Source organism: Gopherus flavomarginatus, chromosome 1 (genome assembly GCF_025201925.1).
Source record: "Gopherus flavomarginatus isolate rGopFla2 chromosome 1, rGopFla2.mat.asm, whole genome shotgun sequence".
Lineage (NCBI taxonomy): Eukaryota > Metazoa > Chordata > Testudines > Testudinidae > Gopherus > Gopherus flavomarginatus.
In genome coordinates, this window is record NC_066617.1 from 154,998,744 (window position 1) to 155,024,853 (window position 26,110).

General features: G+C 45.9%; 1 protein-coding gene across 4 annotated transcripts in view; it reads right to left on the minus strand.

Annotated features, from left to right (window-relative positions):
• CASR (calcium sensing receptor) overlaps nt 1-26,110 on the minus strand; it is a 176,631-nt gene that overhangs the window by 89,051 nt on the left and 61,470 nt on the right. For 3 of the 4 annotated variants that reach the window (XM_050921116.1, XM_050921136.1, XM_050921126.1), the window contains one exon: nt 14,767-15,218. In XM_050921116.1, coding sequence (XP_050777073.1) covers nt 14,767-14,954 — 188 coding nt within the window. In that variant the 5' untranslated portion in view covers nt 14,955-15,218. The remainder of the gene's footprint in view (nt 1-14,766; nt 15,219-26,110) is intronic. The other variant, XM_050921147.1, reaches the window with a different exon arrangement.

The window sequence follows — 26,110 nt, forward strand, 5'->3', positions numbered from 1 at the left end:
GGAGATCTGGTAATTTTTTGGAGAAGTTACATGGAAGTTAAAAACGGATCTCTGGGCTTGGCTACACTGGAGAGTTGCAGCGCTGGTGGTGGGTTTACAGCACTGCAGCTTAGTAACTGTCCACAACTGCAAGGCACATCCAGCGCTGCAACTCCCTGGCTGCAGCGCTGGCTGTACACCTGGTCTGCTTGGGGTGTAACGATTCCAGCGCTGGTGATGAAGCGCTGCTCATCAAGTGTGGCCAGCAAAAGCGCTTTTATTGGCCTCCAGGGTATTAGGAGGTATCCCAGAATACCTTTTCAGCCACTCTGCTCATCATTTCGCACTCCACTGCCCTGGGCTCAGGTGACCCGCCCTTTAAATGCCCCGGGAATTTTAAAAATCCCCTTCCTGTTTGCTCAGCCAGGTGTGGAGTACAATCTATCAATCAATCACTGACCATGCCTCCACGCGCCAAACGAGCCCCAGCATGGAGCACTGGTGAGCTGCTGGACCTCATCAGTGTTTTTGGTGAGGAAGCTGTGCAGTCACAGCTGCGTTCCAGCCGTAGGATACCTATGGGCAGATATCAAAGTCCATGGTGGAAAGGGGCCATGAATGGGACGCGGTGCAGTGCAGGGTTAAAGTAAAGGAGCTGCAGAGTGCCTATTGCAAAGCCCGTGAGGGAAACCGCCGCTCAGGTGCTGCCCCCACGACCTGCCGTTTTTACAAGGAGCTGGATGCGATACTTGGGGGTGATCCCACTGCCAATCCGAGGACCACAATGGACAGTTCAGAGCGGGGAGAGGAGGGCGAGGTGGAGGGGGGGGGAGGAAACTGAGAGTGAGGGTACTGGGGTGGTGGGAGACACCCTGGAGTCCCAGGAGGCATGCAGCCAGGAGCTCTTCTCAAGCCAGGAGGAAGCTAGCCAGTCGCAGCAGCTGGAACTTGTTGGTGAAGAAGAAGCAGAGGAGCGTGTTCCCAGTAAGCAGCTTTTATTTTCAGGATGGAAATGTTTTGGGAGAGGAGGTGAGGGGTTATGGCTGCATGCATGCATGCCTAGATGTGGAATAGGCCATTGATGTGGTCTATCACGTCTCGGTAATCGGCCTCTGTAATCTCTGCAAAAGTTTCAGCCAGAGCGTGGGCAATGCGCTTGCACAAGTTTATAGGGAGAGCCACTGTGGTCCTTATCCCAGTCAGGCTAACGCGTCCGCGCCACTGTGCCGCGAGGGGTGGAGGGACCATTGCTGCACACAGGCAAGCTGCATAGGGGCCAGGGCGGAATCCGCATTGCTGGAGAAGAGCCTCACTCTCTTCCCACGTAACCCGCAGCAGCAAGATATCTGGCAGGATAAAATCCCGTGGAAAAGGTAGGGGTAGTGTTCAGTGCAGTTTCCCCCTCACAGCTCTCTGCTTTCCCCAATGCACAGAAACCCCAGTGCAGCCCTGACCCAAGCAGTTGCCTTTCCCAGGTGAGCCGCGGCAGCAAGATGGCTTCATTAATCACTCATTCCACATTACTCACCATGTCTTCACTGCTGTGGCCTCTCTGTGCTACGTTTGCTATGTGTAAAGGATGCTACAAATTAGACTAAAAACTCCTTCACTGTGATTATAAACAATGCAGCCTCTGTAATAAATGTTTCTATTTCTATTTTCTTTCTAAGTGTCCTTGAATAGTACCAGTAATCCACCATCCCTATCAGGGAGAGGGTGGGTCCTATTTTACTGCTGTGATCTGGTTCACCCTATGCACATTGTTTCTTTCCTCCTCTACACTACAGGCTTCCACACACTGTCAGTGCCTTCCTAGTGTGCCATACGCCGTGAGATATCTCTTCTCTTTGTGTGTGACTGTGAGTGTTTCCCTTGTGTGTGAATTTATTCAACAAAATCTTGAGCTTCATAATGGATACCATGAGTGAAAAGAAAAAGAGAAAAACAGAATCAGAGCACAGAGTTTTCAACACTGAATGGATGAATAAAGACTTATGTACTGTTTCCAAAATACTGTGCCTAGTGTGTCGTGAAATGTTAGCAGTTCCGAAAGAATACAACCTTCAGCAGCACTTTGAAACTAAACATCCCAATCTCGTCAAACTGAACCCAACTGAAAAAATAATGAAAGCAGCCAGTTTAGTGAAAAACCTTAGGGGAGAACAGCAAATTTTCAAGAAAGTGAGCACTGAGAATGATACAGTTACTAAAGAAAGCTTTCCAATTTCTAAGGAAATTGCTGCTGCTGGGAAATGCTTCACAGAAGGCGAGTTTTTAAAAAAAGTGTATGTTGATTGCTGTATCTGAGTCATGTCCAGAAAAGAGGGGAATATTTGAGAATGTCAGTCTATCATGCATGACTGTACAGAGAAGAACAGCTGACATTTCTACCAATCTAAGTGATCAGTTGAAGCAGAATCAGTGATGTCTGCTTTGATTCCCCAGCTATGGATGAAAGCACCGATTTAAGAGACATCACCCAACTTCTTATTTTTATTAGATGTATTGATAAAAACTTCGAAATTACTGAAGAACTTGCTGGCATGTGCTCCATGACAGGTCGCACAACCGGAAAAGAAATCTCCAGTGAAGTGATAAAGTGCATGAGTGATAAGTCATGATTAGATTTCACAAACTTGGAGGCCATTTGTACTGATGGTGCTCCAGCTATGTGCAGAAAAAATGTTGGAGCATTTACTCTTCTTGAAGGATTTATCAGGAGACAAATAACCAAACAACACTACATTATGCATCAGCAGGTTTTGTGTAGCAAAGTCTTAAAATTTGAGCATGTAATGTCAGTGGTAGTTTCCATTGTAAACTACATCCGCTCTAGAGGACTAAAACATAAGATATTTCAAGCCTTTCTTGAAGGGGTAGATGCTGAATGCAGCAACTTAATCTACCATACGGAAGTGAGGTGATTGAGTCAAGGAAGAGTGCTCCAGCATTTCATTGCTTTGAAAGAGGAGGTAGCAAAAGTCCTAGAAAATGGCCCAATAAAATTTCCAGAGCTTGAAAATGAGTCCTGGAATCAAGATCTCTTTTTCTTTTGTGATATCACAGCACACCTGAATGATCTCAACATTCAACTTCAGGGGAAAAATCAACTTCGATTTCAAATGTGTGCAGCAGTGAAAGCTTTCAAAATGAAATTGAAACTTTTCAGAAGTCAGCTGTCAAAAGGTGAAATGTGTCACTTTCCCACTTGTGCACAGCATATCCCTCAGCACAAACACGCTGAGTTAGGAGAAAAATACGCAAAGCACATCAATCTTTTGACTGAAGAATTGGACAGACTTACTTTGTCTAAAGAAGAAGACATCCAGTTGAAGCTGACTGAAGATCCCTTTTCTTTGGATCCAGAGGAAGTGCCACTAGATTTGCAGTTGGAGGTTACTGAACTTCAATGTTTGGCAGTTTACCAAAATAAACACAGAGAAAGCAGCCTGCGGGCCTTCTACAAAAGTCTGGACGATGAAAAATACAAGAATCTTACTGAAGTTGCAATGAAAACATTCAGCATTTTTGGAAGCACTTACATATGTGAACAAACATTTTCCATCATGAACATGAATAAAAACAAGCAATGTTCTTCTCTGACTGATGATCATTTGGAAGACATTATGAAAATATCCACTTCAAATATGACCCCAGAATACGACAAGCTTGTTGCCGAAAAGAAATGTAATATCTCTCATTAAATTTGCAAGGTAATTATGAAAAGTACAAATGTTTTCTTTCAATGGAATAGCTGTTTTTCATTTTTCCATGATTCATAAAAAAAATTAAAAAATTGTTTGCTTTAATTGAAAAATTCTTAAAGTATCAACTCCTCCCCACCAAAAACCCTTCCTTTTCAGCCTACAGCTGTCTTGGTGGGGCGGCACTGGAGAAGGAGGGTTTGTTTCCGCGGGGCGGGCGGCGCTGGGTGGGGGGGAGTTGTGTTTTGGGAGGGGCTGGGAGGAGTGGTGTTTCAGCGGTACTGAGAGGGGGGTCAGCCCTCAGCTGTTTTCTTTGGAGTAATATGGCCATCGCCACTTTTCGAGTTGTGCGGGCCTGCTCTAGACCTTTCAGGAACCACACCGTCATGGGATGAGCAAAGACAGACTGTCCCTGAAGTGGAGGGTGGAACGCAGAAATAGCTGCCAGGTGCACCTTGACCGAAGACAGCAACAAGCCCTGAAGCTTTAAATGCAGCAAATAGTCCAGAATGTCCTGCAACGAAGACCCCTCAGGACTAATGTGCTTGTCCAATGTGCAACATGTAAAGCGCTTCCACTTGACCACATTGGTAACCCTGCTAGAAGGCTTCCTGCTGCCCAGCAGGACCTGTTGGACTGCCGCAGAGCACCTTTGCTCGTCCATGCTTAGCCACGGAGCAGCCACACCGTCAGGTGCAGCGATGCCAGGTTCAGGTGCAGCAGATTGCCGTGGTTCTGGGACAGCAGATCCAGACGGAGAGGTAACTGCAGCGGGCTGGCCACCGAAAGACTCAGCAGCCTGCCGAACCAGTGCTGGTGAGGCCACGCCAGGGCAATGAGAATGACCCACATTCTGTCTTGCTTCACCTTTAGCAGGACTCTGTGGATAAGCAGCACCGGCGGAAAGGCGTACATCAGCACTCCCGACCGCAAGATCAGGAAGGCATCCGACAGGAAACCCTCGTCCCCACCGTACAGGGAGCAGAACATGTGGTACTTCCTGTTCTGTCTGGATGCAAACAGGTCCACCTGGGGAGTCTCCACCCATCAGAAGATCAAGTTGACCACCTCCAGATGGAGGGTCCACTCGTGGCGAGAGGAGAAGATCCTGCTGAGGTGATCTGCCAGGACATTCCTGGTTCCTGGTAAGTGAGCAGCCACCACGTGGATGGCATTCTGCACCCAAAGGACCCAGAGGTGGAGCGTCTCTTGACACAGGGCCAAGGACCTGGCACCGCCCTTCCTGTTGATGCAATACATCGCAGCCTTGTTGCCCGTGAGTACCTGCACCACCTTGCCTTTCAGGTGAGGCAAAAACGCCCTGAGTTCCCTGACATTGATATGAAGAGCTAAGTTGTGCCGCATCCAGCGACCTCGGGTGCTCAGCCCACCCAGGTTAGCTCCCCAGCCTAGATCTCACATGTCTGACACCAAGGTGAGTGACAGTGATGGGGACAAAAAGGGAACTCCCTGCAGCACTGACTTGGGGTTTAACCACCAGTTCAAGGATGAGAGGATGCGGTCTGGCACCGTGACTACTTGGTCTACAGGGTACTTGCTGGGAACGTAGACCATTGCCAGCCATGTTTGCAAGGGTCGCAGATGAAGTCAGGCATGCCTCACCACATATGCGCAGACTGCTATGTGCCCATCAGCCACAGGCAAGTGTGGGCCATGGTGATCGGATGTCTCCTCATGTAGGCAATGAGATCCACCATGGCCTGAAAGCATGCCTCTGGAAGGAAGGCCCTGGCTCGTGTGGAATTAAGAACCACTCTGATAAACTTGATGTGCTGCACCGGTGTTAACATGGACTTTTCTGTGTTTATTAACAGGACCAGGTCATTGCAGGTGTAGCGTACCAGATAGAGGCTTCTCTGCATCTGTCTCAGAGACCCACCCTTGATGAGACAGTTGTCAAAGTACAGAAAGATCTGGACTCCTCCGACATCTGAGGCAAACCGTTAGTGGTGCCATGCATTTTGTGAACACCCTGGGAGACAAGGACAGGCCAAAGGGTAGCACCATGAACTGGAAGTGGTGCCCTAAAACTATGAAACACAGGAACCGTCTGTGTCTTGGAAATATACAGACAAATTTCGGGAGGAGATAACAAAGGCCAGGAAGACCATGCAGAACTTCAACTTCTTGAGAGACTTGTGGAGGCCACGCAGGTCTAGAATGGGTCTGAGGCCCACCTTGGCCTTTGGGATTAGGAAGTATCGGGAGTAGAATCCTCTTCCTTCCATGTCCCGAGGAATCACCTAAACAGCCCCCAACTGCAAGAGCTTGTGTACCTCCTGAACTAGGAGTTGCTCGTGAGAGGGGTCCCTTAAGAGGGACAGGGAAGCAGGGGGCAGGAAGAAGGGCTAGCCACAAACTGCAGGGTATAGTCCCAAGCTACTATGTCCAGCACCCAGCAGTTCGAGGTAACCTGCGACCAGGGTGAGCAGTAGGAAGAAAGATGGTTGAGGAAAAGACAGGCAGGATCCAGCCGGCTGACTGGAGCATCACTCTCGAGTGCACCCTCAAAACAATCACTTTTACACATACACACACACACGGTGCTTAGTGGGTCCAGGCTGGGCTGGCGAGCGAGAGGGGGAAGGACAGTGATGGCTAAACCTGGTGTCCTTTCTCCTTGAAGATCCTTGCCGAGCTTGCCAGGGCCTCGACGGCAGCGGAGGCCAGAATGGCTTTCTGAGAGACTGCGGGGTATGCATGCCCAACGAGTGAACGGTAGCCTTAGTGTCCTTCAACCCATGTAGCCTGGCATCCGTTTGATCGGAGAAGAGCCCAACTCCATCAAAGGGGGATCTTGAATTGAGGCCTGCCTCTCCTGGGATAGGCCTGCTGTCTGGAGCCAGGAGCTGCGACTCATAACCACTACCACTAAGACCACCCTTGCCGCTGAGTCCCATGCCATCTGCAGGGGACATCTGGCTGCCGTGATCCCTTCCTCTACCAGGGTACCAAACTCCTGAACCTGACCTTCAGGACAGGAATCCTGGAACTTCCAGAGGCTGTCCCAGAGATTAAAATTGTATCGGCTGAGCAGGAAGTGTAAGCTGGCTGTTGAACACTTTTTTTTGCCAAATAAATCAAGTTTCTTGGTTTCCTTGTTTTTGAGGGTAGATGTGGTGGGGACCTGCTTGTCCTTCTCGTTGGGGGAGCGTGGGTATACAAGTACTCAAAGCCTTTGGCCAGCACAGAGCACGTTTTCTCGGCCTGTTTCCAGGTGGGTGGGATAGAGGATGGGGTCTACCATAGAGCCTTAGCAATCTTGAGGACCTCATCATGTACAGGTAGGGCAAACCGGGCAGGCATGGAGACCGAGAAGACTGTGAAAAGGTTGTCCTCTTGTTCTGCCGTCTCCTGCACTTCCAGCCCCAATTTTTTGGCCACCCACCTGAGAAGGGCTTGGTGTTCTTTAAAGTCATCTGGGTAGCTGGCCTTGGAAGGTCCCGCGACCACCTCGTCCGGGGAAGAGGAGGAGGCCCTGGCCGCAGGTGAAGGTGCTGAGGGCTCGGCAGCTGCTGGAGAGGGAGGTTTGGGGAAGGGCACCGGATCCTACACCCAAACCTCACAGCGAGCTTCTGGTAGCGGGTCCGGTGCCAGTGGGGCCATCAATCTTCTCTCTGACACAGCCATTGATGAGCACTGCAAAGGGGGCAATGTCATCACCGGGATGCCCCATGCTCCCCAACATGGCCATTGTGTTGGCTACTGGCCTTGCTGCCACTGCGTTATCGTGGACAGCAGAGCAGTTTCCAGTGCCCAATCCTGTCACTGGCTGATGGGTTGAACTGGGTGTCCACGCCAGAGGAACCACTCTCTGGTGACCAGGGAGAAGCCATCGATGCCTGGGTCTGCTTGCTGGTTGTGGCCACCAATGAGTGCTGACCAGGCGTAAGCAACCGATGGCTATACCAGAGAGGATGGTCCTGGTGCCGGGAAGATCACTGTCGGGGGAAAGGTGCCGCAGAGACCGGTAACGCAAGGGGGAACGGTCCCACAGTGACAGTGATTGAGACCAATGTCTAGATGCAGGTCAGCGAGAGGGACAAAGGCATCAGTCATAATATGAAGAGCGTCGACCCTGCACTGGTGAATAATGTCTCAGCATCTGGTGGGAGAGTTCGGGTGACCAGTGGCGCAGTTGCAACCTGCCACAGGACTGCTTTGCTGGTGACCTATGGCACCCCCCCGCCCCCGGAGGGGGTCTTAACATTGGCTTTCCCCCTCAGGGAGCTTTAGCCTGGTCCTGCGGCACCAAAGACATCATATTAGCTGGTGGAGACCTATGCCCTCTCTGTGCCTGGGCTTGGGATGATGGCGATGCAGATAAGGTGGTGGGTCCCATACCGCTCACCAGAGTTGGTGACGGACCTTTAAGAGGGCTAAGAGCCCTAGCCGCAGAGGCACGCTCACGCTGCTCCAGAGAAGGCTGGTGGACAGGCCCGGTCCCTTTACCAGATGACCCCTGGATCTTCATGCTCGGCACCGGCGAGCGCTTCTTCACTTTCTTCTTTGGCACTGAAAATGGCAAACGGTGTCGAGAGGACCCAGGCACCGGCAGCGCACTGCGCACGGAGGCCAAAGTACTCGATGCAGCCCGCAAAGAGGGCTCAGAAGCCGGGCAGAGAGCGGACTCCATCAGGAGAGCTCTGAGGCGAATGTCCCTCTTCTTCTGAGTTCAAGACCAAAAGTTCTTACAGATCCGGCAACTCTCCTTGATGTTTGATTTCCCCAAGCACTTAAGGCAGCTGTCATGGGGGTCACTCAAAGGCATAGGCCTGCCACAGACCGAGCAGGGCTTAAACCCGGGAGCTTGAGGCATAGCCCATTTGGAGCAAAGTCCTCTCTGGGACCTTAATTATCAGTTAACTATGTACTTAACACTAACTACAATCAAACAAAGGCCTGAAGGCCCGAAGTCCAGTGGAAGAAATCACTAGCTCTTGACAAGCAAGAGAGGCGGTCTAACTGGCCACCACAGGCAGCAAGAAGGAACTGAGAGGGCGTGGGCTGGCAGCACCTGATATACAGTGGCATGAGTGCGGCACTCCAGAGGGCGCTACAGCCAGCCCTATGGGTACCACTAAGGCAAAAATCTCCAACAGTCATGCACATGGGCATGCACACACTTAGAATGGAACTGACATGAGCAAGTACGTGAAGAACCTCTGTTCTCAGAGTTAGATCAGTCAGAGAGAGCTTATGTAAGAGCAGCCTACATAGATACATAGTGGCTTAATTGCTTTGCTTCAATATCAGCCTGATCCAAACCCCACTAACTTCAGTGGACCCATTTAGATTAGGCTTTATGTAAGCAAGCAAAGGCTGGATCCTTAAGATGTCAGTTTGCACATTTAAAATGCAATTTTACTGCATCTAAGACAGTATAGGAACAATGGATCAAGTTCAAATGCTGACACGCACCACTGCTTGGAGAGTGTGACAGAGAAGGTATGCTGGATTTTATATATATTCAGTGCTAGATCCACAAGGAAATTTAGGTACCTAAATCCAAAATTTAGATGCTCAAAACCCCTGCTCGGCTGCTTCCTAATCCTGAAGCAGGGGTGGTGGAACAATCTGTATAGCGGGGGTGCTGAGAACCATTGAATCAAACTGTAAACCCTGCATATGATGGAAACCACTTCAAGCCAGGGGTGCAGCAGCAGGGCCGCCCGAGGGGGGGGGCAAAAGGGGCAATTTGCCCCAGGGGCCCCCACAGGGGTCCGCAGGGGCCCCCACAAGAGTTTTTCAGGGCCCCTGGAGCAGGGTCCTTCACTCGCTCGGGGGTCCCAGAAAACTCTTGCGGGGCCGGGCCCCGGAACTTCTTCCACTCCGGTCTTCGCTGGCGAGGGAGTTCTTCCGCTCCGGGACCCCCTGCCATCGCATTACCACTGAAGCGGGACCTGCCGCCGAAGTGCAACCCGGTCTTCGGCGGTAATTCGGCGGCTGGGGGCCCTTCCGTTCAGGGACCCGCCGCCGAAATGCCCCGAAGACCCGCGGCGGGGGCCCCCCGCCACCGAATTACCGCCGAAGAGCAAGCTGCACTTCGGCGGCGGGTCCCGCTTCGGCGGTAATTCGCCGGCGGGGGGCCCTCGCCGCAGGTCTTCGGGGCACTTCGGTGGCAGGTCCCAGAACGGAAGGGCCCCCCGCCGCCGAACAGGGCCGGCTCTAGACATTTCACCACGCGGGGGGCCCCCTGCCACTTGCCGGTCCCATGGCTCCGGTGGACCTCGCACAGGCATGGCTGCGGAGGGTCCGCTGGTCCCGCGGCTCCGGTGGACCTCCCGCAGGCGTGCCTGCGGATGCTCCACCGGAGCCGCGGGACCAGCGGACCCTCCACAAGCACGCCTGTGGGATGTCCACCGGAGCCGCCTGCCGCCGATGGCCCCAGGCCCCTGGAATCCTCTGGGCGGCCCTGTGCAGCAGCATGCCCAGAACCCCTAGTTTCAGCACGTTCCCTGCAGGGGCATAAATTCCCTTGGAACCTAGATTTCTGCTAGCAAAAGCCCTAAGACACCTAAATGTCTCTCAGTGGCCATGCGCAAAGCTGCCTACGTCCTACTGCTGCTCAGCTGCTCTGTGCCTAAGCCACAGTGGAGTTCTCAAACTAAGCATTCCCCTGCCTATCTTGTCTGTGGGGCCCAATGCAGTAGTCATCCTCAGAGGCTGCCTAAGAACATGCTTACAGGATTGGACCCTGCACAAGGCAGAGCTGAAGAGTTGTTAGAGCATTCACCCAAGACGGATGAGAACAAGCGTTTGCACCAGACCTACTCCCAACCAATGGGCTACAGGGTATTCTAGGGTTGGGGCTCTCTCAGTGTCTCCCATTGAAGCTGTTCAACTTTGCATGAAACAGTTAAATATGCATTGAAGAAGCAATAGGAACTTGAATCTGGGTCCCTCACATCAGTGCCCTAACTAGCAGGCTATAGAGTCATTTTTCACTCTCTGGCCCAATCAATGAATGGTAAGGATATGTACTTGAGTGCTGAGTATGTGGCAGGGCGCTCCTCTTCCCCCTCAGTTTTTCGCTACAAAGGACTGCCTTGGTTCACAGCTGTGAATCTTGAGTGGAAGGAGACATCCAACTCCCTTTGAGGGGGTGGGACACAGGCATTTCTTACTAGTGAGCTTAAGCCTCTCCCTGATCAGCTTGCTGCCTTCCTTTAATATCTTTCCCAGGCACTAAACTCTCCTTGTGAATTGTACAGGGAGCCTGGGTACCTAACTAAGGGCTGTGGAGTCCACTGGGTGGCAGAATGCCTAAATGTCAGCTGTTGCAACACTGAATCTAAGTCCACTGTGTAGAATCATAGGACTGGAAGGGACCTTGAGAGGTCTAATCCAGTTCCTTGCACTGCTGGCAGAACTAAGTATTACCTAGACTATCCCTGACAGGTGTTTGTCTACCAGCTCATAAAAATCTCCAATGACAGAGATTCCACAACCTCCTTAGGCAATTTATTCCAGTGCTTAATCACTCTGACAGTTAGGAAGTTTTTCCTAATGTCCACCCTAAACCTCCCTTGCTGCAATGTAAGCCCATTGCTTCTTGTCCTATCCTCAGATGTTAAGAAAAACAAATTTTCTCCCTCCTCCTTGTAACAACCTTTTATGTACTTGAAAACTGTTATCTTTTCCCCTCTCAGTCTTCTCTTTTCCAGACTAAACAAACTCAGTTTTTTCAATCTTCCCTCATAGGTCATGTTTTCTAGACCTTTAAAATTTTTGTTGCTCTTTTCCGGACTTTCTCCAGTTTGTCCATATATTTACTGAAATGTGGCACCCAGAACTGGACAGAATACTCCAGTTGAGGCCTAATCAGCATGGAGTAGAGCAGAAGAATTACTTCTCATGTCTTGCTTACAACACTCATGCTAATACATCCCAGAATGATGTTTGCTTTTTTTGCAACACTGTTACACTGTGGACTCATATTTAGCTTGTGATCCACTATGTCCCGCAGATCCCTTTCTGCAGTACTCCTTCCTACGCAGTCATTTGCCATTTTGTATGTGTGCAACTGATTGTTCCTTCCTAAATGGAGTACTTTGCCTTTGTCCTTAATTAATTTCATCCTATTTACTTCAGACCATTTCTACAGTTTGTCCAGATCATTTTGAATTTTAATCCCATCCTCCAATGCACTTGCAACCCCTCCCAGCTTGGTATCATCCACAAACTTGATAAGTGTACTCTCTATGCCATTATCTAAATCATTGATGCAAATATTGAGAACCAGACCCAGAACTGATCTCTGCAGGACCCCACTCATTATGACCTTCCAGCATGACTCTCTGGAATGGTTTCCCAACCAGTTTTGCACCCACCTTACGGTAGCTCCATCTAGGATGCATTTCCCTAGATGTAGATCTTGCCAGGGCCAGTGCAACCATTTAAGCGACCCAGGGGGTCGCCTAGGGCGCTGGGATTTGGGGGGCACCATTTTCTTTGGCAGCGACTGCGGCGGCCGGACCTTCAGCCACCCCAGTCGCCGCCGGCATTTAGGCGGAGGGAGCTGCGGCAGGGGAGCGCGGGGAGGGCCACCTGCAGCAAGTAAGGGGCGAGGGGCAGCAAACAGAGGAACTACCCACCCCAGCTCACCCCTGCCCCGCCTCCTCCCTGACCACGCCCTAGCTGCTTCACATCTCCTGCCTGCCAGGCTTGTGGTGCCTAAGCTGATTGGCTTAGTGAAGCGGCGACGGCATGCTCAGGGAGGAGGCGAAGCAGGGGTGAACTGCTTCACTTCTTCCACCTCCCAGGCTTGCGGTGCCAATCAGCTTAGGCGCCACAAGCCTGGGAGGCGGGAGAAGTGAAGCAGCAACGGCGTGCTCGGAGTGCTTGTGCGCAGAGCAAGGGTGAGCTGGGGCGGCGGGGGGGCCTCAGGGTGGAGGGTGGGAAGCTGCCGCAGGGAGGGGAGTGGTGCCTCAGGGCAGGGGGGGAGCTGCCACAGGGGGGCGCAAGGTGGAAGTTTTGCCTAGGGCGCAAAACATCCTTGCACCGGCCCTATATCTAGCCCAGGGGTAGGCAACCTATGGCACACATGCCAAAGGCGGCACACAAGCTGATTTTCAGTGGCACTCACATTGTGCGGATCCTGACCACTGGTCCAGGGGGCTCTGCATTTTAATTTAATTTTAAATGAAGCTTCTTAAACATTTTAAAAACCTTATTTACTTTACATATAACAATAGTTTAGTTTTATATTATAGACTTCTAGAAAGAGACCTTCTAAAAATGTTAAAATGTATTACTGGCACGCAAAACCTTAAATTAGAGTGAATAAATGAAGACTCGGCACACCACTTCTGAAAGGTTGCTGATCCCTGATCTAGCCTATAGTTTTTAGCTATGGGTAAGTATATTGAATAAAACAAGTTTTTAAATTGTTTTGTTAAAGTTCTTTCCTTCTGCTCTCTTATGCACTGTATTCAGACCACTGTGTGCTGTGACTCTGTCTGATCTTACAAATTAGCTGGATTGAACCAGCTCAGTATTTGGATGGGAAACTACTAAGAAAATCTAAGTCAGTGGTTTTCAACCTTTTTTATTTGCAAATCCCTACAAAATTTCAAATGGAGGTGCAGACCCCTTTGGAAATCTTAGACCTAGTCTGTGCCCCCCACCAGCCCAAGGGATCTGTGGACCACAGGTTGAAAATCACTGTTCTATCATAACAACAAACTTTCCCGGACTTCTTAAACAATGTCTGCATCACGCCTCTCCAGGGGTCTGCAGACCACAGGTTGAAAACCACTGCTCTAGGTGAAGCAGGAATGGCATTAGGCATTCATTATCATCATTCTGAATCCATATTGAACTAATTCCCCCGCCTAGTATTAGAAGTCAGTATGCTTCGAGACATGCTGTTTTTAGATAAGGTGTAAAACAGATTCCCTGACCATGTGTTGTTATTAAAGTCCCATGCCACTTTACTGCTCAGGAGCACAAGTGTTTCCCCCCTTTTGTCATAACCAAATTCCAAAATGAATATCTTACATTTTGCCTTCATGAAGTTTCAGTTGAATTCAATTTTTGTCATAATTTCCAATCTTAAATTGCTATGTAGTGTTGCTGTGCAAGGTTAAACATAAGCGACATCTCATCCCAGAACTGGCTATATTTCAATAGCGGAAGAAGCAATTCACATACATAGAGCTTAGTGCTAAAGACTTTGCCCAGTCTATAGGTAGTATTTACAGAAAAGTAACTGAATTTTGGTTGAGCAAGGATTGATTATGCAATTCAGGTTTGGGACCATAGGGCCAGGTTTCTTAAAGTATTTAGGTGCCTAAGGAGGAAGATAGGTGCCTAGTGGAATTTTCAAAAGTGCCTAGGCATCTAATGCCCACATATCTGCACCTTTAGGCACCTAAACACTTTTAAAATTTAGCTCACAGTAAGTGAAGTGCTTTGGGAGGGAGAAGGAAAGGCACAACAAAAATATAAGACTTCATTATTTCAAAACCCTTTTTTGCCACACGACTGTAGTCAGACAATCTTATAAAAAAATTTGGTCACTTCCATTGCATTTGCTGTGACTTTAAGTGAAGTATATATATATATTATTTATTAAACATCCATTATTCGTTGCCTGAATAGATTTGTGTATTTGCGATTTGGCAGCATTTGGAACTATAACTTGTATCGATCTTTCTCATTGTAAGCTCCCAAATAATTCTTAACATTTACTTTAGCTTATTCACCATTCATTCTCTTTACACCACACACTTCCATGGTCTTGTATTACTTAGCTCTTTGAGGAGCAAGTCTACTGCCTTCACATGGTGCCCCTCATCAGTAGCAAAAAGCAAAGATAACATAGATGGAATGCAGAATTGGAGCTTTAGTTCTTGCCATAAAAAGCAAAAGACAAATACTTAACTCTGTAAAGCATTTGGGTTACAAAATGTATTAAAGATACTACACACAGTAAAGATGTGTTGTATTTGATAGTTAGCTACAGCTATACTACTGAAGCGGTAAGGCACCTCACTTATAACTGACCAAGGTAACTGCTCCGGCATTGTAGATTTTTACCAGTTTCTTTTTGGCTTACCTTATACACTCCACTGATTCTGGCCTAGATTTTAAATCCTGGTCTTTGGCAGCCACTCCAAAATGAATGGGGAACAGTCCCCCAAGAATAATGTCTCCCTTCTTCTGCGCCCTTTGGTTTGGTCCGTAGGCAGAGGTGTTCCAGGTAAACACCAAGAGAATCAAACAGCAACTATAAAAAGTCATCATTCCTCTTTTCACAAGTGGATTACAGGACGCAAAAGTAAAAAAGATGTAAGAAAATAAATGGATCTAGTAATGTCTGACAAGTATTTCCTCTCCTAAGGCAGCACACTCTGGGTTGGGAGTGCATGTCAGCAGTACAATAAGCCACAAGATGGTAGCCTCAGGACTGGTATTTCTCCTGCAGTCTTCTCCATTGTACATTACTGATCCTACAGTCCTTGGTTCTTCAGAACTGACGTGTTATGTGGAGCCCATCTCTGAGACCTTCTGAAAAAGAATGAGATATAAAAAGTGACCAATTACACAAAAAATTGTTCTTTGTACTTTTGTGCAGTACCTTTTAATCATGTACCCCACTGCTTACTGCGTTATGCCTACTCTATTTCAGTTTTCATAGGAGAGCAAGGGTCACCACTCCTTCCAATATGTGGCATAAGCCTGGTTTTCATGGGTTTATCCTACTTCTTCAGCTACTGGAGTCCCAAATTCATGACAGTGTTACATCACTGCACCTCCACACCACAATCTTGCAACAATACATGGCAGATACAGGGGGAGGGATAGCTCAGTGGTTTGTGCATTGGCCTGCTAAATCCAGGGTTGTGAGTTCAATCTTTGAGGGGGCCATTTAGGGATATGGGGGAAAAATTTGTCTGAGGATTAGTCCTGCTTTGAGCAGGGGGTTAGACTAGATAATTGCCTGAGGTCCCTTCCAACCCTGGTATTCAATGACATGCAGCATATGAAACATCAATGGAAACTCTGTATGCATAGCAACACCAGTCCTAGCTAGACACTTACCAGTGCAAAATTGTACAGGGTCCCATGCATTCAAGAGTGGCCCTGCTTTGTCAGATCTCCTTCCCAAGACACATCCAGCCCTATCCTCCACCCAAAAGCCCATAACAACTCACTTCTACTTTGAAAAAAAAAAACTGTTGGACTCCACCTCTTCTAGTTGCTGAGATGCTCCATGCCCTACTTCTACTTTATGAAATCTACATGACAATCCCCAACCCCTTAACAACACGTCATCTGGATCCTCTCAGCTGCCAAATTCTCCCACCCAGATGTGCTAAGTGGGTTACAGAAGTCTGCCTGAAGATTTGTGTGTCTTACTTCACAATGAGCCTTGCAAAATCTAGAGTCAGCCCTATATAAACATGGGGGTAACTGGGGATCAGGGTGGAATATTACATTCCATTTAGGATAAGAGAGATGACATAAAGCAAGTAGAGAATGGGAAACCCTATTTAAGTAAAGTAAGAACCAATCTACACCTTGGCCCAAAACTCAAACCAAACATATTTGATACTCAAAGAAATATGGTAAACTGTTTGGCTAGGGTTTTCCACTCCATTTTCACACAGTCCTTACCACCTTCTTGTTCGGGCCAGATTCCTTTCTCCCCAGCAGAAAGAAGCTAACGAGAAAATCTTTTCTCACAAGCCTTGCCACCCAATATGGCTTGGAAAACCATGTGGAATTAGGATACTTCTCCAAGATGAACCTTTAACTCTTCTGAGGTTCACTGATCATACTATTCCTGGTTTAGTTACTCATCCTCCTTGAGGCCTGCATCATGTTGGGAAGCTAAATATTGTATCTCTTCCGTGTTCAGAAGAGTTCCTTCTGTAAAATGTTAACAGACCTCCTAAGTTAAGAGGTGGCTTAATCACAGTCTGCACGTATGTACATGTGCAAAAAAATCTGCTAATGGAAGGCTCTTCAATCTAGCAAAAGTATAACAAGATGCAAGGTCTGGAAGCTGAAGCTAGACAAATTCAGATTAGAAGTAAGGTGCACATTTCTAACAAGGTAATCAACCATAGGAGCAACGTACCATGGGTTGTGGTAGATTCCCCATCAATTAACATTTTAAAATTAAGATTGGATGTATTTCTACAAGATGTGATCTAGTTCAAACAGGGATTAATTCAAGGACACTCTGTGGCTTGTGTTGTGCAGGAAGTCAGATTAGATGATCACAGCGATTCCTCCTGGCCTTATAATCTATGAATCTCTAAATGTCATAGACATTGTGTGAGATACATTTGGAAGTATCTCATGCATTCTCAATAAATTGCTTTTCTCAGGAAACAATAACAGACAGTGGAAGAGCTAAGAGTGGAGCTCAGGGACTCTAGGTTTGTAGTTCTGTGCACAAAGACTTGAGGAAGAAACTCTCTTGTTATGCATGTGTATACAGAGGCACACACACATACACACAGTTATACACACAAACTCCTGTGCCCCCTGCACCTTTTTGTTTCTCACCTACTCTCCAAAATGTTGCCAGATGGCCCTTCATTTGTCCTTGTTTTCATGTATTGCTTGGTTTAGGTCTTCCATGTCCCTGCAGAGGATCTAAAAGCCAGGCCTAGTATCATAGGGAATCATGATACTACTGTGGGTTTGGGTTTTCTCCCTTTTGTCTTTTTCCTTAATTTTTCCTCCCATTTCTCACCACCATCGCTAGGCCACAACTCTCTCCCTGATGGGAAAGGCACGTGATTCTGCCTTCTTAAACCAGCTGCCGGCTGGAGTGGGGAGAGAAGGCTTCCTTTAGCCACCTGACCAATGTTTATGGTCAGGTTGCCAAGCTGTTCTCCCAAACTCTGCTGCACCTCCGAGTGAAGAGGTTGGTATTAAACCTTCTCTACACTATACTCTGATATGGGACTTGGAGCTCTTCTATCAGCAGGCATCTGATTTCCTAGGCACCGTGGGTCATTGTTAGTTAGAGCTGGTCAAAAACTTTCCATCAGAACTTTCTGATTCAACAAAATCAAAATGTTTTGCAGGAATCTCATGATTTTGTCAAAAATTTCAATGAAAAATTATCAAAACACTTTCAATAAGGTCAAAGTGCTTCATTTCAACTTCATTGTTTCAATTGTTACATTCAAATTGAAACAAAGAATTTCAATCTTGTCAAAATGAAACTATTTTTATAAACAATTTCACTAATTCTGAAATTACGCTTTTCAGAATTTTCATTTCATGGGAAATGTCAAAATATTGACTTTTTGTTTAAATGTTTCATTTAATTTTCAAGTTTGTTTTTACCTTTTGATTTTAAATAAAACTGAAGTAAAATTCCAAACAATCAATCATTTCACATTGAAAATCAAAACATTTCATTTTGAAAAAAATTCATCCATCTCTAATGGTGGAGTCCTGGGAGATGAACTCCCTCATAGGAGCACAGAATGTCAGGGTTGGAAAGGACCTCAGGAGGTCATCTAGTCCAACCCCCTGCTCAAAAACGGACCAATCTCCAGACAGATTTTTGCCTCAGATCCCTAAATGACTTCCTCAAGGACTGAACTCATAGCCCTAGGCTTAACAGGCCAATGCTCAAACCACTGAACTATGCCTCCTCATGGAGGTGGCTAGAACTTCTTTCTCACTCTGGTCTAGTTCTCAGAAACCCTCCATCTAATGCACAACAGCAAATCCATGGGAATCTATAAGCTGACCATTGAGTCATATGAGCTGAGACAGGGATACACATTCCAGAAGGCTAGTACAGTTACACTCCAACATATAGTCATGGCACAAACACAATCCTGAGAGATTTTACAGGAACACAAGCAATAAGGAAAAGGACGGAAGAACAGGATGATGAATGGAAATTTTTGTTTGAACCAGCAGGTACAAGGTGTAGGGTCGGTAACTAAACACACCAAGAGCGTAATATGTAACTTGTTTGTATCAATGTATAAAAGAAAAATCATAGGAGGGACATCTTTTCTCCAGACAAGAGGGGCAGTGGAAAGTCCCACCACTGACTCATCTTAGTCCATTGTAACAGGCACACATGTTAGTGTTCCCGTAGAGTTTACCAGGCACTTGGATCATGCTTTATTGCCAATAAACCTGATCAAGCGCCTTCACCACTGAACTGAGTTTGTGGTCTTTCTCGGTAATACTATCGAAGTCTGCTGAGGCAGCTTCCTACACAAGGCTGGGACAGCATATGGAGAGAGTACACACGCACACCAACTGACAACAGTGAAGTCCAAAAAGAAGTGAGAGGCAGACTCTGGGTGAAGATAACAGGAGGAAAGATGGGGGCAAAATCCAGGGAGTGGTCTACTATAGACCAGCTAATCAGGAAGAGCAGGTGGATGACGCATTTTTAGAACAAACAACAGATACATCAAAAACACAAACATCTGATAGCAATGGGGGACTTTAACTACTAAGAGATCTGCTGGAAAAGTAATATGGCAACATACAAAATCTCTAATAAATTCCTGGAATGTGTTGGGGACAACTTCTTGTTTCAGACAGTGGAGGAAGTAATGCTGTGGAAACCATTTTAGACTTGATTCTAATAGAGAGGAATTTGTTGCCAGTCCAGACGCTGAAAGCAATTTGAATAAAAAGGATGATGAAATGATATATTTCATGATTATAAGGAAAGGAAGGAGTGAGAGCAGCAGAATAAGGACAATCGACATGAAAAAAGCAGACTTTAATAAACTCATAGAACTGGCAGGTAAAGTCCCATGGGAAGAAAATCCAAGGGAAAAAGGAATTCAGGAGAAATGGCAGTTTTTCAAAGAAAAAATAAAAGCAAACTATGCTGATGCGAAAGAATGTCCATCAGGAATTCTTTCATGACCTGAAAATCAATAAGGAATCCTATAAGAGTGGAAACATGGACAAGTTGCTAAGGATGAATATAAAAGAATAGTGCAAGCACATAGAGAAAAAAATCAGAAAGACTACATTATAAAATGAGTTAAATCTAACAGGAGACAAAAAAGTTAATAATAAAAAGTTCTATAAATACATTAAGAGCAACAGCAAGATGAAGGAAAGTGTAGGTACCTTACCTAACAGGAAAGGAGTGCTAATAACTGATGACATCAAGAAGGCAGAGGTGTTTAGTACATATTTTTCTTCAGTTTTCACTAAAAAGGTTAATGGTGGCCAGATGCTTAACAAAGTTAATATTAACAAGGAGGAGGAAAGAAAACAATCAAGAACAGGGAAAGAACAGATTAAAGCAGGGGTCGGCAACCTTTGGCATGTGGCCCATCAGGGTAATCCACTGGCTGATACTTCTCGCAGCTCCCATTGGTTAGGAATGGCAAACCGTGGCCATTGGGAGCTGCGGGGAGCCACGCCTGCGGACAGGAGCGGTGCTAGAGCTTTTGGCGCCCTAGGCAGGGGTCCTTCTGCACTCCCGGTCGTTGGCGGCAATTCTGCGGTGGGAGGGTCCTTCCACATTCCCGGTCTTTGGGGCACTTCGGCAGCTGGTCCCAGAGCGAGTGAAGGACCTGCCACAGAATTGCTGCCGAAGACCCTTAGCGCGGAAGGACCCCCCGCTGCCAAATTGCCACCCCCCCAAGTCCTGGTGCCCTAGGCAACTGCCTAGGTCGCCTAAATGGAAGCGCCGGCCCTGCCTGCAGACAATCAATGTAAACAAAATGTCTCGCGGCCTGCCAGAAGATTACCCTGATGGGCCGCATGCCGAAGGTTGACGAACCCTGGATTAAAGAATATTTAGAAAAAATTTGATGTGTTCAAGTCAGTAGAGCCTGACAAAATTCATATTAGGGAACTTAAGGACCTAGTGGAAGCAATTTTGGAACTGTTAGCAATTATCTTTGGAGAACTCCTGGAGGATGAGTGAGATCCCAGAAGACTCAAGAAGGGCAAACACAGTACCAACCTTTAAAAGGGAGAACAAAGAGGGACCAGGGAATTATAGACCAGTCATCTTACTTTTTGTACCTTACTTTTTGTTCCAGATACCAGAACAAATTATGAAACAATCACTTTATAAACACTGAGTGGATAATAGGTTTATAAGGAACAGTCCATATAGATTTTTCAAGAACAAATCATGCCTAACTTATTTCTTTCTTTGACAGGGTTACTGGACTTGTGGATGGGGGGGAACCCATGATATATCTTGATTTTAGAAAGGCTTTTTGACTCAGTCCCACATGACACTCTCATAGGCAAATCAGGGAAACATGGTCTACATGAAATTATGATAAGGTGGATGCACAACTGGTTGAAAGATTGTATTCAAACAGCAGTTGTCAATGGTTTGCCGTCAAAAAGGGAGGGCATTATTAGTGGGGTGCTTCAGGGGTGAGTCCTGGGTCCAGTACTATTCAACATTTTCATTAATGACCTGGCTAATGGAGAAAAGAGTGTGCTTATAAAATTTGCAGATGATACGAAGATGAGAGAGATTGCAAGCACTTCGAAGACTGGATTAGAATTCAAAATGATCTTGACAAATTGGAGACTTGGTCTGAAATCAACAAGATGGAATTCAACAAACTATTACTCTTAGAAAGGCAAAATCAAGTGCAGAGATACAAACTGTGGAATAACTCTATGCAAGAGTACTGCTGAAAAGGATATGGGGATTATAGTGGATCACAAATTAAATATGAGCCAACAATGTGATGTAATCCCAAAAAAGGCTAATATCTTTCTAGGGTATATTAAGAAAAATGTCAGAAGTAAAATATGTGAGGTAACTGTCCCACTCTACTCAGCACTAGTGAGGTCTCTGCTGGAATACTGTGTCTAGTTTTGGATGTCACACTTTAGGAAAGCTGTGGAAAAATGGGAGAGTGTCCAAAGAGGAGCAACAAAAACGATCAAAGAAAACCTGAGCTAGGAAGAAAGGTTAAACAAATTGAGCATGTTTAGTCTTGAGACAAGAAGACTGAGTGGGGACTCAATAACAGTCTTCAAATATGTTGAGGGCTGTTACAGAGGATGGTGATCAATTGTTCTCCATGTTCATTGAAGGGAGGATAAGAAGTAACCCATCTGATATACAGCAAGGAATGTTTAGGTTAGATATTAAGAAAAACTTTCCAACTACAGTATAAAGGTAGTTAAACTCTGGAATAGTTTAACCTTCCAAGGGATGTTGTGGAATCCCTCTCAGAGGTTTTCAAGAACAGGTTGAACAAAGACCTGCCAGGGTTGGTCTATGTAAACTTGGTCCTGCTTCAATGCAGAGGAAGGGATTCTCGATTTCCCTTCCAGCCCTAAATTTTTATGACTTTGTATTCTGAGACATCCTCAGTCCAGACTTTCTCACTGTGTAGATCAGGTCACTGAGGAGCTGAGTACTACCCCATTCATGCACAAAGACTGTGCTTGCACTGCTTCTTAAGGAAGTGCTTTTGTGCCCTAAGTTATTAGTATTCTTCCTATGCATGGACTTTAAAGTCATAAGGAGGGCAATCTTGCTGCAGCAGAAGTCTATGATGATAGTAGTGACCCACCTTAACCAGACCTACTCTGTCCCAGACTGACTATATTTGACAACTTATTCCAAATGGTCTCAGACCTTCTCCAGCCTGTAACTAAGGATGGTCTTTTCCCTCACCTGTCTGGCCTTTGGCTAGGAGAAGGTGTCTTACTGGATGGATCATGTTTATTTTTTGGGATAAACAAGGAGCCACCAACCTGCAAAGAGTCAGAAATATGGCTCTAGAGATTAGCCCGGGTATTCACTGTCACCAGCTCTTCTGAGTGACTGGTTGCAATGATGATGTCATCAGCATACACTGACAGCACCAGCTGTCTCTCTGAGCACTAACCTCATCAGCTGTTGATAGAAGAGACAGAGGAAGGGCTTGATGGCAGTGGAATAGTTGGTTGGACAGAGGGCATTCCTGATGACAGGTTTAATCAGGGTCTGGTTGAGCTTAAGCAAGCAGCAGCAGAACAGAATGCCCTTGAGAGGAAACCTGCAAAGTAGATCTCAAAGCCAGACAACAGTTATCAAATATTTTCAGTCATAGACACAGAGAGGGTTTGTAAGCACCGGTGTACAGATGCAAAGCTCTTGCTTCCTGCCAGCACCTTGAACTAGCCAGCCCCTGCACTCTCTGTCATCTTTTGTTATCACATATCTTCCTTGGGCTCTATTTTCCTTAATTTCATTAAGAATGTAGGTCTCTTCCTTATTAATGACAACTTTTTAGAGTCAGCGGTTGAATTATCCACTAATGCATGCCTGCAGTCATCAAAATTTATCAAAGGATAGGGTGGAAATTGTGCTATTAGTACAAATAATTTTGTTCCTGTGGTTTCAACACACAAATTAAAAGATCAGATTACTAAGTGATTGAATTGAGCAGAAGGCTCTGTATCTATTTCTACTTCCGTTCTTTAGCAAATATTTGTTACACTCTAAACTTTATTCCCTAACAGAAAGCAAATATTTATACTGCAAGCTCTTCAAAACTGAGATCTTGTCTTTCTACATGTTTACCTCACACACAGAGCTGGTTAAGATTTTTTTGTGAAGAATTAAAAAAATATCCTTACTGTTTTCAATTCAAATTTTTTGAAACAGTCTTATTCTTCATTTTCCATTTTCATCAAAGTATTTTTTTTCTGTTTTGTAAATACAGCCTTTTTGGGCTTTGGACTCCACAGGAAGGAGAACTAAAATGTCAGCCATTTTGCCTGAACTCCGGTGGAGGGAATTAAGGAGGTTTCAGGGAGAGAGAAAGATGGAGGGCAATGTAAGAGGGAGATGAAGAGGGTCCTGTGCAGGCAGACACAGAATCAGGGGAGGGAGCACAGGGAAGAACAAAAGAAATCATAGCAGTGGCATGGGTCTTTTACTAGAAAGGATGTAAAATTTTTAATAATGATGCAGAAAAGTTTAATAAATATTTTCTGTTCTCTACTCGGAAGATGCTGGATGATGTTTTTACATCTTACATAGAAGAGAAAGTATTTCATAAATAAACAGTAACTAGACAGGATTTTAAACAGCAATCTACAGTTAAACGGCTTAAAAACTGCAGAACCAGGTAATTTGCACCAAACTGTTTTAAAATAATTGGCTGAAGAGCTCTCAGAGCCACTGCTGTTGATTAGTGAACAAATCTCAGAATACTGGGGAAGTTCCAGAGGTATGAGAAAAAGCTAATATTTTGCCAATATTTAAAAACAGTACACAGGATTGCCTGGAGAACTACAAGCCAATTAGCTGATCCAGATTGCAATCAGTAAAAAAGAAAAGGATGATACAAAAACTAATGCCAATCAATGTGGTTCTGTAAAAATTAGGTCTGGTTTTGCAAATGTGAAATAGGTACTTGATGTGATTACAAGTTTAGCCGGCAAAGTTAACATAATATATTCAGATTTCTGTAAGGCATTTGACTTGCTATCAAATGACATTCTAATTAAAAATTAGCACTATACAAAATCAATGCAACACATATTAAATTGATTAAAAACTGGATAACTGATATTTAAATAAATTGTAAAAGAGAAATTGTCCTCCAATGGGATTGACACTAAGTGAGATCCCTCAGGGACTCATTTTTGACCAGTACTATTCCTGATCTTTAAATAGTGACATGTCTGTTCTGAAAAACAATCTGAATTGCATGGCAATCTAGGTTTGCTAAAACATCATTTTAATACAGACAAATACAAGTCCGAACGTCTAGAAACAAAGAATGTAGGTCACACTTGGAATTTTAGCAGGTAATGACTTAGGAAAAGCCTGAAGGGGCTTGGTGTGCAACCAACTGAACATAAACTCCCAGTGTCCTGCAGTGGATAAGAGAACAAATATGATCTTTGGCTATATTAGCACAGAAAAATCAAGTAGAAGTAGTGAGGTGGAAATCTGATGACGTTCAACAAGGACAAGTGCAGAGTCCTGCACTTAGGACGGAGGAATTCCATGCGCTGCTACAGGCTGGGGACCGACTTGCTAAGCAGAAGTTCTGCAGAAAAGGACCTGGGGATTACAGTGGAAGAGAAGCTGGATATGAGTCAGCAGTGTGCCCTTTTTGCCAAGAAGGCAGACGGCATATTGAGCTGTATTAATAGCATTAGGAGCATTGCTAGCAAATAGAGGGAAGTGATTATTCCTCTCTATTTGGCACTGGTGAGGCCACATCTGGAGTACTGTATCCAGTTTTGGTCCCCCCACTACAGAAGGGATGTGGACAAATTGGAGAGTCCAGTGGAGGGCAATGAAAATGGTTAGGGAGCTGGGGCACATGACTTAGGAGGAGAGGCTGAGGGAACTGGGGTTATTTAGTCTTCAGAAGAGAAGAGAGGCCCATACAAATTAAATAAATATGTAAAAAGGGAGCATTTTCCACTACATACAAGAGGAAAATTTTGGGGGAGATGGCCAATGCCAGATATTTTTCTACACTTTATGAGGCAGATGCCCATAGAAACACTGAGCACACATTTGTGCAAATTCAACACCCCTTTGAGAGAAACTATTTCCACAGAGTGCTGTCTGGGTTTTGTTCAGCATCTGAGATGTTTCACTGGAAAATATGACACATTTTTGATGGTCTACAGGGGACTAAGGTTTACATAGATGACATTTTGATCTGGGGAAAGAAGAACAGGCCCAGAGGCTCTGAGTAACTTTGGAAAGAGCCAGAGCTGCAGGGCTAAAATAAACAAAAAAATATGCAGAATCATAGAATACTAGGGCTGGAAGAGACCTCAGGAGGTCATTTAGTCCCATCCTCTTCTCAAAGCAGGTTCAACACCAACTAAATCATCCCAGCCAGGGCTTTGTCAAGCCAGGCCTTAAATGTTATATGTAAATTCCATATAACAAAAATAACATAAACTTGAGAGAGAAGCTAACACAGCAAGGTGTACAAATAGTTCACAGTAAGGTTGAAGCCAGAATCAATATGCCTGTCCCAACAGACAAGGAAAAACTTCAAAGATTCCTTGGAATGATGAACTATGTAGGGAAATCTGTGCCTACTCTGTCCAAATCAGCAATCTGAGAGCACTTTGTGCAAAGCTGCCCAATGACATGAGATGAAAATCTTAATAAAGTGTTTGAGAAACTGAAGGAGTTTATTACAGAGGCCCCAGTCATGATACTAAGTGTAAAACTCAGCCCGTTCGTTTATAAGCTGACTCCCCAAGATGGTTAGGTAATATCAAAAACTGTATGACCCTTTCATAAGCCAACTGTATACTTCAGGAGTTGGAAAACTTTGGCTCCCGGCCAGTCAGGGTAAGCCACTGGCGGGTCGGGACATTTTGTTTACTTGGAGCGTTTGCAGGCATGGAGCCCCTCAGCAAACCACGGACACTGGGAGCTGAGCGGCTCCATGCTTGCAGGCACTCCAAGTAAACAAAACGTC